The sequence below is a fragment of the Mercenaria mercenaria genome, chromosome 15, assembly GCF_021730395.1.
Source record: "Mercenaria mercenaria strain notata chromosome 15, MADL_Memer_1, whole genome shotgun sequence".
Classification (NCBI taxonomy): Eukaryota; Metazoa; Mollusca; class Bivalvia; order Venerida; family Veneridae; genus Mercenaria; species Mercenaria mercenaria.
In genome coordinates, this window is record NC_069375.1 from 59,916,890 (window position 1) to 59,931,990 (window position 15,101).

At 33.7% G+C, this 15,101-nt stretch overlaps 1 protein-coding gene across 1 annotated transcript in view; it reads left to right on the forward strand.

Moving 5' to 3' along the window:
* LOC123562270 (carbohydrate sulfotransferase 15-like) overlaps positions 1-12,342 on the forward strand; it is a 26,747-nt gene extending 14,405 nt beyond the window's left edge. Inside the window, exons 2-8 of the mRNA XM_053524274.1 lie at positions 533-729; positions 1,781-1,885; positions 4,599-4,803; positions 5,595-5,613; positions 5,858-6,025; positions 9,459-9,483; positions 10,077-12,342. Coding sequence (XP_053380249.1) covers positions 533-729; positions 1,781-1,885; positions 4,599-4,803; positions 5,595-5,613; positions 5,858-6,025; positions 9,459-9,483; positions 10,077-10,267 — 910 coding nt within the window. The 3' untranslated portion in view covers positions 10,268-12,342. The remainder of the gene's footprint in view (positions 1-532; positions 730-1,780; positions 1,886-4,598; positions 4,804-5,594; positions 5,614-5,857; positions 6,026-9,458; positions 9,484-10,076) is intronic.
* Positions 12,343-15,101: the final 2,759 nt, after the last annotated feature.

Here is a 15,101-nt window from a genome sequence, read left to right on the forward strand (position 1 = left end):
ATTGGCAGTTCTTGAAAGGGGAAAAAAGGTTTGTACTGGACGAACCCAAACGCAAAGAGAAATAAGAGAAAGATAAAAAGCTAGTTTCTCCCTTTTTAAAGTTTTACCAAAAGCAAATTTAAAGTTTTTTTTTTTTTTTTTTTTTTTTTTGTTTTTTTGTATGAACCGGCCAAATTTGCGAGTTCAGGATATCCCCCCTAGAAATAGGGGCCCAATATTTGGTTAAAAAAACTTGTATGCCCATAATTATTCTTGTAGAATTTTTTTCCGGTGCCTGATTTTGGACTGTCGATTTTGATTCCAACGTATTTTGTTTCCCAAATGATTTAAAAAGACTTTAAAGTGTCAAAAATCTTGTTCGATACTATCAGATTTTTCAGGAATGTTGGGTTACTGGGTTTTTTCGTTTGAAGTGGGGTTGCAATATAAAAATAATTTTCACTTGAAATTTAAAAAATAATAAAAATTAAATTAAAAGCCCAAAAAGACTCAAGTCAAAACCCCAAACAATCATAAAAATAAATTTTTTTAGAGGAAAATTTTTCTTTTTCGGGAACTACAAAAATCCTTGCTGGAGACAGAAGTCGGTTCTCTACTGCTTGCCATATTTCTACTTAATGGGAGTGCCGAAGTGTGGAACATCAGACTTGTACAGAAGAATAGTGAAGCATCCTCTGATATCTGCCAACGTGCAAAAAGGCAATCATTGGATCGCCAGGCGTCGCTTTGGTTCGTTGTTTATATCATTATGTTAATAATATTCCTTTTAGACTGTTGTTGTTTTAAATGTACACATGAATATAAATATGAGTATAAAATGCAGATGATCTATTATATACTTCAATAACTTATACTTAATTTAAGATATGCATACATACAATGTGTCATACACAAAACCCAGACACCCAGCTCAAAGGTAACAATTAGATGTCAAATGTTAACAGAATCTATTTCATGTCTGGTCAATAACTCTGCCATACATAAAAGGATTTTAGAGAATAATTTTGCATGAATGTTTACCGTAATAAGACGATGTATAAAGTGCAAGGGCGAGACCCATAGCTCCAACGGTGTTACACATAGAAAAAGTCCAATGTTAACAGTGTCTGTTTCGCGCCCGATTTATAACTCATTCATCAAGGGATTTTACAATTACTTGGCATAAATATTCCCCATCATAAGATGATATGTCATGTGCGAGACACAATCCCGTAGCTCTCAGATCAAGGTCACACTTTGAGGTTAAAGGTTAGCATGGTCTGTTTCTTGTCCGGTCTATAACTCTGAAATCGAAAATGTGATTTTAGCATTACTTGTCATAAGTGTTCCCAATAACAACATGGCGTGTCGTAGGAAAGATCCAGACACTTAGCTCCAAGGTCATGGTCACATTAAGAAGTCAAATGTTAACATGGGGTGTTTTTATAAGGTCCATAATTCTGCCATTTATCAAGGGATCTGAAAATATTTTGACATAAATGCTAACTATAGAGAAGATGTGTCATGCTTATGATCCGGGTCTTTAGGTCAAGGTCACAAATTTATTCATCCCTAAACCATTCAGGCATTTTTATGCGCAGACATTTCGGGGACATATGTCAGTAAAAATGAGAGCTCCTGTTTGGACTTGTTGGTTACTAGTTCATACCATTATATATATAGTAATCAAACATGAATATAGTAATTATATTGACTGAATTAAGATTATGTTTTTGGAAAGGCGTGCGCAAGTTGCTAACAGTATAGTGAATATCTAAAATAAGTACTTGTATAATTTCAGAAAATCTACCCGCACTATCGGATTACTTGCACGTCTTCGAAAATACCGTGAACACAGACATAACTGGGATTTTGACACGAACAGGTTTTCACAACGCGATTTTTGGTAATAGAACAAAGTTTTCCTAAATTCTATGCTGGTCCGTCTCAAAATTTAACTACAAAGCGATTTGTCTCGTACTTTATGGAAATCTTCTACCTTTAAAATTCATCTTATAAAACCGATAAAAGCAAAATCATGAATCCTGATTTAGCCGACCTATAGGAATGCCCAAAAAATACGACACAATTTGTCGTGTAATCTTATTTTAGGCGGACCTACAGATTATGCAAAAACGTCCTGTTTACTTACCTTTTACTCTGTTTTTAAGAAACCAACACTATGCTTCTTTTTTGTTTAAGAGTAATTATAGTCTGAAAAGTAGATCCCTCGGAAGCATCGAGAACAGGGCAAACAGTGAAAATTGCAGACTCGATTTTAGTAGTATATTTTGATTTACTGATGGTACACATTTTACATTTCACGAACATTTTTTAACCATATCTTAGTGAATTAATGTTACAATATCAATACTAGTATGTTCTGTTGTAAAATTTATTTAAAATCTGTATGGACTATTTTTTTTTAGAAATCGGAATAAAATTGTGTTCCTTATTTTGTTACGGTTCATGAACGACTTCGTCAGCGTCCAACATAACGCACGACAGACTTGGTTTTACAACTTGGTTTTACAAGTCAAAGTCTTAGCTAAGAAGTTAAATATCCTTTAAATAAATACGTGAGGTAGGGCATTGTCATTCCGTCGACAGTCATTCCTAATTACAACCGAAAATACTGTACAATAAGTTAACGCCAAATACTTTACCGTTACTGAGAACAATGAATGCTCTCCGATGGAATTTTGTATACGGTATGAGAGCAAAAAAAACAAAACAAAGAAAATATCAAACAGGGAATGCCATGTTCCAAAAACACAGCCTCCCCAAAACGAAACCCACAGCACACAGACGTGCACACTACAAACACACACAAGCGCGCACTCGCATACAAAGCAAACACACGAGGATAAAACGAACAAATAAAGGAACACAGTGGGGCACCGCCTTGGAACGGTCAGTGGCAAAAACACCACTGGGGTGCTTAAACCGGTTTATGGTGCGCACCCAACCTCACTCTTACCCCCACCATGTTCCAAAGACACAGGACAGTGTAAATAAAAGTAATCCCCGCCAGGTGAATCTCTAAGACACGTAATGGAAACAAAAAGGCATGGCATGTAAAACACAAAAATGATCCTGTATAAATATAAAAAAAGCAAACCTTAAGAACCAAAAACGTATATACTCAATGCCTTTGCAGAAGACAGAGTAACATGAGAAACACCCTTAAGGGCCCGACGAAACAGGCCGAAAGACAGGTATCAAAACAGTTCAGTCCTGGTTGGATTTAAAAACTGCTTATCATAGAGTCCTCTCCCTCTTCCGTCGGACACAATCAAAGAGGGTAGCGTAGTTTCTACCTTTCTACATTGCCCCTTGTTCAAGCTGCCATAAAGTTGATCATAAAACGTTAATGGACTATACAGACAATTTTTGTTTGTTTTTGGGTTTAACGCCGTTTTTCAACTGTATTTCAGTCATGTAACGACGGGCAATTAACCTAACCAGTTTTCCTGGGTTCTGTACCAAAATGTCGTTTATTAAATAGTCACGGAGAACAAACGCCCCGCCCGAGGATCGAACTCACGACCTCGCGATCCGAAGAACAACGCTCTACCTACTGAGCTAAGTAGAAAACTTTATTCACAGTCATCTAGTCCAAAAACTCGCAATTCGGAAATCGTACATGGAAACATCAACAGATAAGTTTTTACAAAACAGAGAGTTTGTTACAAAATTGTTACAAAAACTCCAGGTCCGAGTGAAGCACTAGAAGTGTTTCTAAGTTATTTTGAACGTTAAACCCTGGAAGGACATACCATCACACTTAGCCAATTGCTGTCGTGATTTCATCTCTACTATCCCAGACATCAGCCTGGTGATCTTTAAGCTGTATCAAAACATGACTTTGGTGCTAGGTCATGTACTTGTTATAGTACACATTTCAGATCAGTCTTGAATCACCAACTATCGAATAGAAACTTTTGATTTAAATCTTGTAAACAAAATGACAGTGGCCTTTGCAGTATCGCTCCAAATTTTCTGCTCTATCCGTGCCTACTTGAAGTTCTGTTAGAAATTCCATTGTACAGCATATGGTGGAATCTCCGTTTTCTGGGTAATTAATGTTATCCAGACTTCTGAATATAAGTAAGGAATATTGGTTTTCATGCCAGGGATTGATGTTGAGACTTTTTTGCAATGTTGGTTATATGCGTTCAAAAATTAAAAAGCTGAATTTAGACTTTCTCTTAACTAATTATCTCAGCCTACTGACATTAATGACATGATCATATCATTGCGCCATTACTACAGAGATGTAATTAAGCTTATTTGTGACGCATTTTCATAAACAATGTTTTTATAAATGGAGTAATACCTTAGGTGAAGTAGGATATAGAATATTGCCAGCTAAAAAACACGACCTACTTTTTGATATCTCTGTGCATCTTGTGGAAGAACGATGCCTTTTCTTGTCCAAACTAATGACTGAAAGTATGTGCATGACATCTTCGTGTGCCATTCAATCTTGATGAGTCAGCATACTTTATTTCAAGTCGATATGATTTGAAACAACGCAGCGAAATAAGGAAACAAGACGCATTTGAAATCCTTATAATTAATAGTATATCTGTTTGTTTTTTTTTCTTCTTTTCCAGGTGATTTTACTCCTTCCGTAATATGGGACCACAGAGGCCTTTTGAGCGAAGCAATATGGCGAAATATGACGGAACCCCCATATACAAACGCTGACTTGATTAAACGCTTAAATCCGAATGCTAAGATAATCGTGGCCATTCGAAATCCAGTAGACAGGTCTGATAACTTAAAACCTGACTTTTTTCACATGATAATAATTATATTGTTCTTGAATATCAACACAACATAGAATATAGTAAAATATAAAAAGTGATTGTTACGAAATGTAAGAAGCAAAAAAATTACAATTTAAGAACCTCCAATATGCTTTCGTTTTTAAGAAAATGCTTCTTGTATTCCTTATTTCATTAATAACTCTGAACTGTAAAAGGAATAAAAGCGTTTTTTATAAAATAAAATAAAACAAAATAAAATATAAGGGTTGGAAAACAACACGACATAAACGAAAGTTTTGCAGGGTTGGGCCTGTTCATGGGCAGTAGTGGAAATGCAAGCTACCTTCTACGCCCTCTAGTCCCGGGTTAGGTAGAACTAAACATTTACAGATGTTTTATGTAGTTAACCTAGAACCTTCAATGATGCACAGAGTGCAGTTCCTTAAAATGCGGCGTACGGTCCTCAGATATATAATGTCTTTACCTTAAACGAAATAACAATGGGCAGAATTCACAAACTGGCAGTTAGAGGGAGGACCCTTGGTTAGGAAACCTGTATATCACAGAAACTGCCAAAAGAAAATAAAGAAAAAAACAACAGGCATCATATATAAAGCTTTCAAAACGGGAGTATTGGAAACATCCAAGCCGAAATTTTGAAGCGGAAAAAGTGATCAGTATACTAGCAACATAAATGTCGTGCTGACCGATCTGGAGAGATCGAAATATAACAGCTCTGATAGAAGACATGGTGAGACTTTTTACGGCCACCACACGGCACAAACAATGATGCTGTGATCACAAAATTAAAAAAAGAACAACATTTTTTTCTTGCACCAGCGTATTTTTTCCTGATCAAGTATTCCCGTCAAGTTATAAAATCATGTTATCTGCGACATCTATCGAGCGAGTTGTTTTCAGATAAACTAATTTTATGTCCTTGTTGGATTTTTGGAGGAACCAGTCTATATTTTTTTTTCTGTTACAGCTTCTTTTTGTTATGTGCCTACTTTGCATATGCCTGGCTCTGAGGCTGTGTTTGTGGTAATCTGTGTTTCAGAGAAATCAACCCTTACCTATTATCTTTTGTACCGATATTTTAGGTTAACTCCGAATATCTGTTCTTTAAAGAAACTGACGACAGTCCTGCTGATTTCCATACACGTGTTGTTAACTCTACGAACAACATGTCCCAGTGCTTAAAAGACTATGGCATACGAGCATGCGTTTACTTCGGTAGACCAAACATGTATTACCGTGAAATGTATCAGGTATGTTTCATACATCTATAATTTCACAATGTAAAGTCAGATTAATTGTTTTAAGAAATAAATTTCGATGTCACACGACTTTTAACAATGAATTACTCCGCCATTAAAAGGAAAGAAAACAACGATGTAACTAAACGTTTGGACTCTCATAACTTGATTTCTGTGTGAGCAAATGCAAATGCATTGGCAAGCTTTGAACCAGCTTTTGCCATATATATAAACTCATAGTGACTTTTTCATTTATTTGGGATACGTAGTATATAACTCATATTCACATCACTGATCTTTCAGTCCAAGTTATGTAGTACAAAAACATACTAAATGGGCCTTCGACTAGCAGTTTTTACATATAGCTAATATTGTGTAAATTTCAATGACCGTATGTGAAGTTAATATGCTAAATCGATTGAAACATGAGAAAGTTTCATAGTACGTTAAACTATCTTTTAATTCATACACATAGGAATACAGGTTAATTGTCTGTAATACTGTTGACATCCAAAATGAAAAAAAAAACTGTTTATGTCATTCATAAATTGTTAAAAGCTAAGTGCTATAAATTGCGTTGATTAAAATGTTTGCTATTTTCGACATAGTTCGTTGCTTTGATCACATTATGTCCCCTTCTTAATCTAGCCCGGCTTATAAGTCATTCGATCTTGCACTTTTTAGTAGAGACAAGCCATGAACATAAAATGATTGAAGGTTATGTCAAATAGAAATCTGGATATGGAACACTGACTTTTCGCACCTTCTCTTGTCAGGGGCAGACAACTCATATAAAGGATATTTTCAGCAAATTTCTTTTTAAATCGTCATATTTCGCTCAATTTTTAATAAAACTTTAACATTTTTGGGATTTAAGTGTTTTGTGTTAATATCTTTCTATTTATAGTATTAGATGCAAGTTTACTCTCAAGTTTATTCATGCGCAACGACTTCCGTTATTTTGATAAAAATGCTCTTACTTGTTATATTTTAAATGAATCCTGACAAAACTGTTATAAAATTTATATTTATAGGAATGTTCATCTTACATTCCCTTTCATTAAGAAATAGACTGTGGTTTAGTGGTTCAAATCTGGGTATGAAACATATGGACGTGTTTAGTTTATAGAGACCGGTAGTCTTCACACGCGCTTTAAATAAAAATCATGTATTTCATACCAAAATATACATTTCTAAACCACGATGGTGATGTATATCTTATAACTACTACTTGAAACATTCAGTCTAAATTTACACATTTTGGGAGTTATTATTCTCGGGAACCCTACAGCAAACGTATTAATGTGGTGTCACAATGCAGTTTTCCCATTGGTCACAACCGGTAACATACACATTTACCATACCCCAATTGTTCCACCTTTACGTAAAGTCGTAGTAATGGTACATAGGTTTATCGTTTATAATGCAGAAGCAATTTTAACATATTCTAATGAGGTAGCCTGTCCAAACTGTCATGTACTTTGTTGACTTAGAAACATATGTAAAAGTACATTTATAAATATTTTGTTTACAGTCATACGACAGACTAGCACAGTATATCATCTCACTGGGGAAATGCATGATATAATATGTTAGATCAAAGTCGCCACACTATAAGAAAAACATTCAAGCAATTATACTATTATATTATTTTTTTCTCATTTATTTATATAATAGAATAATGTATCTCTGACAGGTATAAACACCCTAAAAATGAAATTTAGTAAGGAAATCGTTTCAAACATGCGCAAATGTTCAGTTTTATTCATCAGTTAAAAAGTATATTCGGATGAGTACCCGCCTCCTCTCTCTCTTACCCCCCCCCCCCCCCCCCCCCCCACACACACACACAACACACCTTCCACCTTCTTTCCGGATATTTTACCTTATCGGGATCAACTTGCATTAGTTAGTGCCAAAACATTATCTCACATACCACTTGTAAAAATGGATTTCTAAAATGTTTTAAATGACTACAATAAACATTAAAATATGAGCTAGATACTTAAATAGCTATCAAGTTCTTTATTGAGCCGCTTCTAAATGGGCTGAGGCATTGATGTGAATAAGATATATATGATATTGCATGTTTCAATTAGCTGTAATTTTGACATTTTACTCACAATATACTTGATGAGTATATTTCTTCTTTCAGTTTTATATACATTCCTTGCTTTTAACAATTAGAAAATGTCTGCTTTTCTTAGTATTTTACATAAAATCTGAAAAGTCGATCCCTCGGAAGCACCGAGAACAAGGCATACAGTGAAAATTGCAGACTCGGTTTGATTGAGTCTGTTCATGAGCAGTAATGGAAAATGCAACACTGCCCACGCCCCCTAGCACCGGCTTAAGCAGTATTCAATCTTCAAATCTAAATGAGTTGAAATCAATGATCCCGAAGGACCAGAAAATATAACAACACTGAGATATATGCCATCTCTTAGCCTAGCTCTTTTGCGAAATAGTCATGAAATTACACACTCTACATTGTTCTTCGTTATGTTTTATCAAGTAATATATCGCTGCAAAAGTACAGAAAAGTATTTAATTCGAATTAAGATCTACGTATGAATTGATTATTACATAAATACGAGGTTTAGTTCGTATCCACAAGAAAGAAATATACAACATTTAGAATGAACAGAATATGAGGCATCTCTCCCGTATGTGTGGACAAGTTTAAAATGACCCAAAAAGGCATTTATAGTCAGAAGAATTCTAAAGCGATATAATCTAATTATGAACACATGCCTTCTCTTTTTTATAACACTATTTCATAAAAAGTTTGTCTTTGTTTGAAAACAGGATGTAAAGTTTACGATTTGTGATACGTCGTTTTAGATAATTTATGACTGTTCATACAAAGTATTCCCAAAGTAACCTTTCTTTGATATTTCTTAAAATAATGTAACTCTGAGAAGCTCTACATAGCCCAATTGTTTTGTCACCAGATTATTAGAAATTTAGAAAAGGGCGATAAAATTTTATACGTTGCTGAACATAATCAAATTATTTTTACGAATTCAATTGTCCTAATGATGACGTCATAAAACAGTTTACCCAGGCTTTCACACTTGACTGATTCGAGTGTTCCATATCCAGAATCTATCTTCTGGTATTGTTCTTTAAGAAATGTATTATCTTAAGTCTCTACTAAAATGTGCAAGGTTCGGCCATATTTTAGGATTTATAAGCCGGGCTAATCGAACAAGGGCTAACAGAAAACAATATTAACGGAACAATACGAAAATAGACAATATCTCACGTATCAATTAAACCTGCACTGCTGTGTAATTGCTAAAATTGCACATATTTTCAGGTGAGGTTACCGCTTGGAATTTATCACATTTTTCTTGAGGACATATTGAGAGCTTTTAACAGGAAATAGATTTTGGTCGTCAAACTGGAAAAATATTCAAAACAGATGGCTATCACATTACAGAACATTTTCACGTTCTTAGATGTTGGTAAGTTCGCTTGCAGTTTTTATCAGAAAAAAAAATAAAATGCATTCCAGTTGAAAACACATTTCTCTATAGACTAAGAAACACAAAAATGATAAGTATTTATACTTGGCAAATGTATTTGGTAAGAACAAACATAAATTAGAACATAATTTCAATCGGTAAATGCATATTCAACATGGGGTCATTAATTCGGAATATTTCATTGGAAATAGCAGCACGTGGTAACACGTGTAAACACAAACAAACATGTCAATGATAAAATAAATAAACACAAAATATGATAGGTAAGGGTAGATACAAGACACAAAACACAGACATTAATTGACCTTCTCCTTTGTTTATTATACATGTTAAATCGAACAATATTTCTCTCGTAAACACCATATTTTACATTCGTATTTGTGGCTGGTATGTGCTTTACAGGAATAGCTTTACAAAGCCCATTTCTACCTTTAAGACCGCTTTAACACTACACAATATGTCACAGTTATTGAATTACTCAAACATTGTATTCTAATTGTTTTAAGCCATATAATTATTTAAAGTGTAATGACATACTACAACTTTAACAGAGTTTTCTTTTTTACTTTCAGGACCAATCTCAGACAAGAAACTGTTCCAGGAAATCATATCAAATACGAAATATAATAAACGGACAAAAGCCGATCAAAAACTTGGAGACATGCTGCCAGAAACTCGAACACTTTTATCTAATTTTTACAAGCCTTACAATCAACGCCTAGCAGTTCTGCTAGGAAGTGAATTTGATTACAATCGAGAATGATCTTCAACACTATTAACTTTTTGATGGGAATTAGCTACATATTAACAATATTATTGTCTTAATTAAAACCAAAATAACATTTTCCGTCAAGAAAAAAAAGAAAATGAACGATTTGACGAAATGAAAAACTAATTCAAGTACTCAGACTTATCCTGTACGCTAGAAAAACATGTCATATATCACATTTCATGTAAATTTGGCAGCAAAGGACCAAACGAATTCAGCAAAATAATAGCCACTCTACCTCACACCCGCTTAGCTCAGTAGGTAAGAGCGTTGGTCTACGGATCGCGGGGTCGTGAGTTTGATCCTCGGGCGGGGCGTATGTTCTCCGTGACTATCTGATAACGACATTGTGTCTGAAATCATTAGTCCATCACCTCTGGTTCATGTGGGAAAGTTGGCAGTTACTTGCGGAGAACAGGTTTGTACTGGTACAGAATCCAGGAACACTGGTTAGATTAACTGCCCGCCGTTACATGACTGAAATACTGTTGAAAAACGGCGTTAAACCCAAAACAAACAAACAAACCAATAGCATATTATTTAGAATTAGGTTTTGTAGGACTATTTGTTTTCTTTAAAGATCAGGGTTAAGATACAATAATACATCATTTCGTAAATATTGTTCCAAAAATTTAACAGGCCTAACAGTATTGTTGGACTTTAACAAGAATTAAGTGACTTTGAAATCAAAATATGAATTGTAATTATAACATTTTCAAACAGAAACAGTAGTGCAATGCAGTAAAACTGGTATATTTCCGAACAAGTGACACGCTTGAAAAATCTTCCTATTGCAGTACTGTAATTGTTTCCATATATTGGTCCCTCTGAGCCGTAGTTTAGGACGCAGAGATCGTCACCTTTTTGAAGCTGCAATACAACTGCCTGGCTCATTGTTCCATACTCAGATTGTGTCTGTCTCATACATCAATGGTATTCTTTGTCCATTTTTTTACAAACTGTGCTTGATATTTTGAAAAATAATGTGAAAGAATGGTTGTACAGTAGACATACCAGGAGCTGGAGCAACGAAGGAACCAAAATGACTGTTGTAGCCGTTTCCGATGTTTGTTTCCACATTGTCAAAGACAGTAGGTTGGTGCGACCCAACACTAGTTGAAAGATGAATGAATGTAGCAAAGAAGGCGACTGTGATTTGTAACTTGTAAGTTGTAAGTTGAAAAATCAAATCTTGATAACGTGATAAATATTAAACTTTACTTGAATTTGTGTTTTTCTCAAACTGAGAATTTACTTTTCAGCAAATCACCAAATCATTGACGGCGATTTCGTTGCTGGCTATATAAATATTTCACCTGTCACACAAAACCAAGTCGTACCTTTATCATTTCAGTGAATGGGGTCACTCAAGCTGCGGTGAATATGTTCAACGCTTCCAAGAATATTAGTCGCTTTGAATATGCTTAACACGTCCAAAGGTTCTTGTCGAGATGAATATGTTAAATGCTTTAATACGCTTCCAGAGGCTCTTGTTGCGGCGAATTTGCTCAACGCTTCCAGGCGTTTTAGTAACGATGAATATGTTCAATGCTTCCAGGGGGTTCTAGTTCCGTCAAATACGCTTAACGCTTCCAGGGGTTCTAGGTGCGTCATATTATGCTCAACGCTTCCAGGCGTTTTAGTTATGATGAATATGTTCAATGCTTCCAGGGGTTCTAGTTCCGTCAAATACGCTTAACGCTCCCAAGAATTCTATGTGCGTCATATTATGCTCAACGCTTCCAGTGGTTCAAGTTTCGTTGAATATGCTCAAACGCTACTAAGGCTTCTAGTTACGTTGAATATGCTCAGTGCTACCAGGTGTTCTATTCCATTGAATCTGCAAAATACCTCCAGGGGTTGTATTTGCGTTGAATATTTTCAATGCTTCAATACTTCTTAGATTATTAATTTCATACTTATTAGTTGCTATTTACTATATGCATCGTGTAATTATCTTGAGGCCCGTATTTCCTACACTCTTACTAGTTACGACTCATTGTTTATATTTATTTTTCAACAACTTGTTTACACACAAACATATTTCTTTGTCATTTCTTAAACGAACGATCACACAAATAAATTAAACTCAGTTACTGAACAAACACAATATAAATCGATTTCGTCAACGGCACAGCTGATTTCTTAATTGTAAACATAACATACGTCGCAGCAAAATATACCATGAATATCTGAATCATTAGGAGTAGTATCACTACATTTTAAAACCTTGTATCGTAATTCTCTTGTTAATATTTGATGCGAACAAAATAAATTGAAGCTATTTGATGGAAGACTTACCAGATGTTCAATACGCATAGTACTGTAAACGAATTTTAGTTTTAGGTGAAAAACACGCAATCAAAACGGGTTAGTATAATTTTTCATTAACGTCCATGGTTCTTATAATGTACCTAGGGGTAGGTAAATGTACATACTATGTGTTATCTGGTGCCAATGGTTTGGATAATTATGAAATTAAGTAGAATTTTATTACTCAAAAGGGAACAATATAATTGACTCTCTATAGTTATTATTATCATTTATTTATTTATTTATTTATTATTATTATTCTCTAGCTATATGTTCGTAAAGAAACAGCCCACTAAAATCATATATTGACTCTCAACGTAGGTATCTCGTGGTAGAGAAAGATATGAAATACGAACAGACATTAATGTAGAAAAAAAGACATTTCAATGAAAAATAGTCTAGTTAATACAATTTGAAAAGAAAAATGCTGATTGATTTGGACTTTTAGAAATGCTGCGAAGACTGAAGTTTGTAAATAGTGAGGATTAAGGTTGGAGTTCGAATGATGTAGATTGTACAAGTTAATGCATGGAGTAATATAATGAACACCCCAAAACATCATCATTTTCAAAAGAAGAAAAAATTTATTATGTTTCAATAGGAATTTGATTTTAAAAAATATTCTAACACATCTTAAAAATTTGTCTTTCCTGAATTATATCTAATTACTGTTATATACACACAAATTTGGTGTCAAAATGTTTCTTAAGTTGAAATACTAATACTGAGTACATATTATCGAGGAGACGAGAAATCATTTAGTCAAAATAAGTATTTTTATCATGTTGATAAAATGAGCAAAATTTGTAAACTACAGATCTAGACCAATTACTTTTTGAACTCATTACGTAGATGCAATAAAAATACATTTTAGGTTTTGACGGACGAAAATACAATCAATGTTTTTATTTCTGTACTGATTCTAATAATGTAAACATGTTTAGTTTCTAACTGTTTCCATCTTGTCCAATAAATACATTAAGCCTAAGGCTTTGTCTATTTCACTGGTCGATGTTTATTTCTACATGCTGAAGTATTAAATCCAATAGTGCGTTGTAGCAAGCAAATTTGATACGATTATGCAGTATTATATTAACTTATTTCACTGTTGTAGATATAATATTAAAAACCAATCAATGACACAAATAACAATTCTGCCTGGTATTTATCTGTTTGACACATGTTAAAGGGAATTCCGATAGTTTTTTATGCGCATCTTTCTGCGCAGCCGACACTTTCTATGGAAAACTGAACTGAAGTCAACATTTGTTGAAACATGTTACAGACAGTCTTAAATATGAGAAATCTTGAATGAAATAACATTTTTTGATAAGTTTTATCAGTAATCAAATGTTGATACTGGTTTATGTTGTATTGACAAGTATCATGCCTGACAGGTATCTTGCTATTTTTGTGGTTGTGTTTTCAAATCGCATTTTGGTACAAAGACAGTGTTGTTCATATAATGTAAGATAATTGACTTAGTACTGATAAGACAATATCACCTTTCAGATTATTTAGTATTCAATTATAGAAAGAATTAAGAATTTTAAAAACTTTTTTTTAACTTCTAGCAGACATACATGTTATCAATTTGGCCAGGTTCGCGCCATTTTCCTCCCGAACAGGTGTTGTATTCTAGCGGTCTTAACATAAAATTTAGCCTGGTGACCCATACATTTTTAGCCATTTTTATGCTCACAATACAATTATCTATACACAAGAAAAACAGGAAAAAATTCTATGAAAGAATTTTTCAAAATTTAAAAAAATATTCTTCACTATGGGTATTTTTCACTGAAAAAAGTTCACAAAAGTAAATATGAAACAATATTTTTTTTTTCATTTGTACCCATTATTGTAAGGATAGAGTATTATAAATATGACTATGATATCAAATAAGTATTATGATAAAATCTGTAAAAAGAAAAAAAACCTTATTGTGCTGTCTTGATGTATATTTTGGTTGGTATTTATAAAAAAGCAGAAAATTATGAAAATGTTGAAAAATCGCTAGCAGTTTCAGCAACAGTGGGTGTGTTCAAAACAATTTTTCACAAAAACAAGCCTGGTGACCAATTGTTTTTATTTGTTCATTGTTTTCAGCACAAATTTTCCTGTCATATATGTGAATTTAAAAAAATTCTATGAAAGGAAAAAAACTATAGGTTTTCTCTTTAATATAATAAAAGGAACAATGAACAAATAAACAAAATAATTTTATTTTGGATTGAAATGTTGTTTTCTTAGTTATCTAGTGATAGCATGTAAACAAGGAATATCATTAAAAGCTGTATATGTAAGTTAAGTGTAGTGATATCTTTTCAAGCTGAAAAAAAAAAACACAAATTATTTGTAAAGAGATTCATTCTTGATCTTAGTATGTACTGCTTATGGGAGTGTTTTAAAAGCTATAATTAATATTTAAAAGAGTTACATAGTGAATGAAGGTTATTTTCAAAAATTTCTTAAATCAATTTGCCAATAAACCGACATCTACTCTCACAGCTCTATA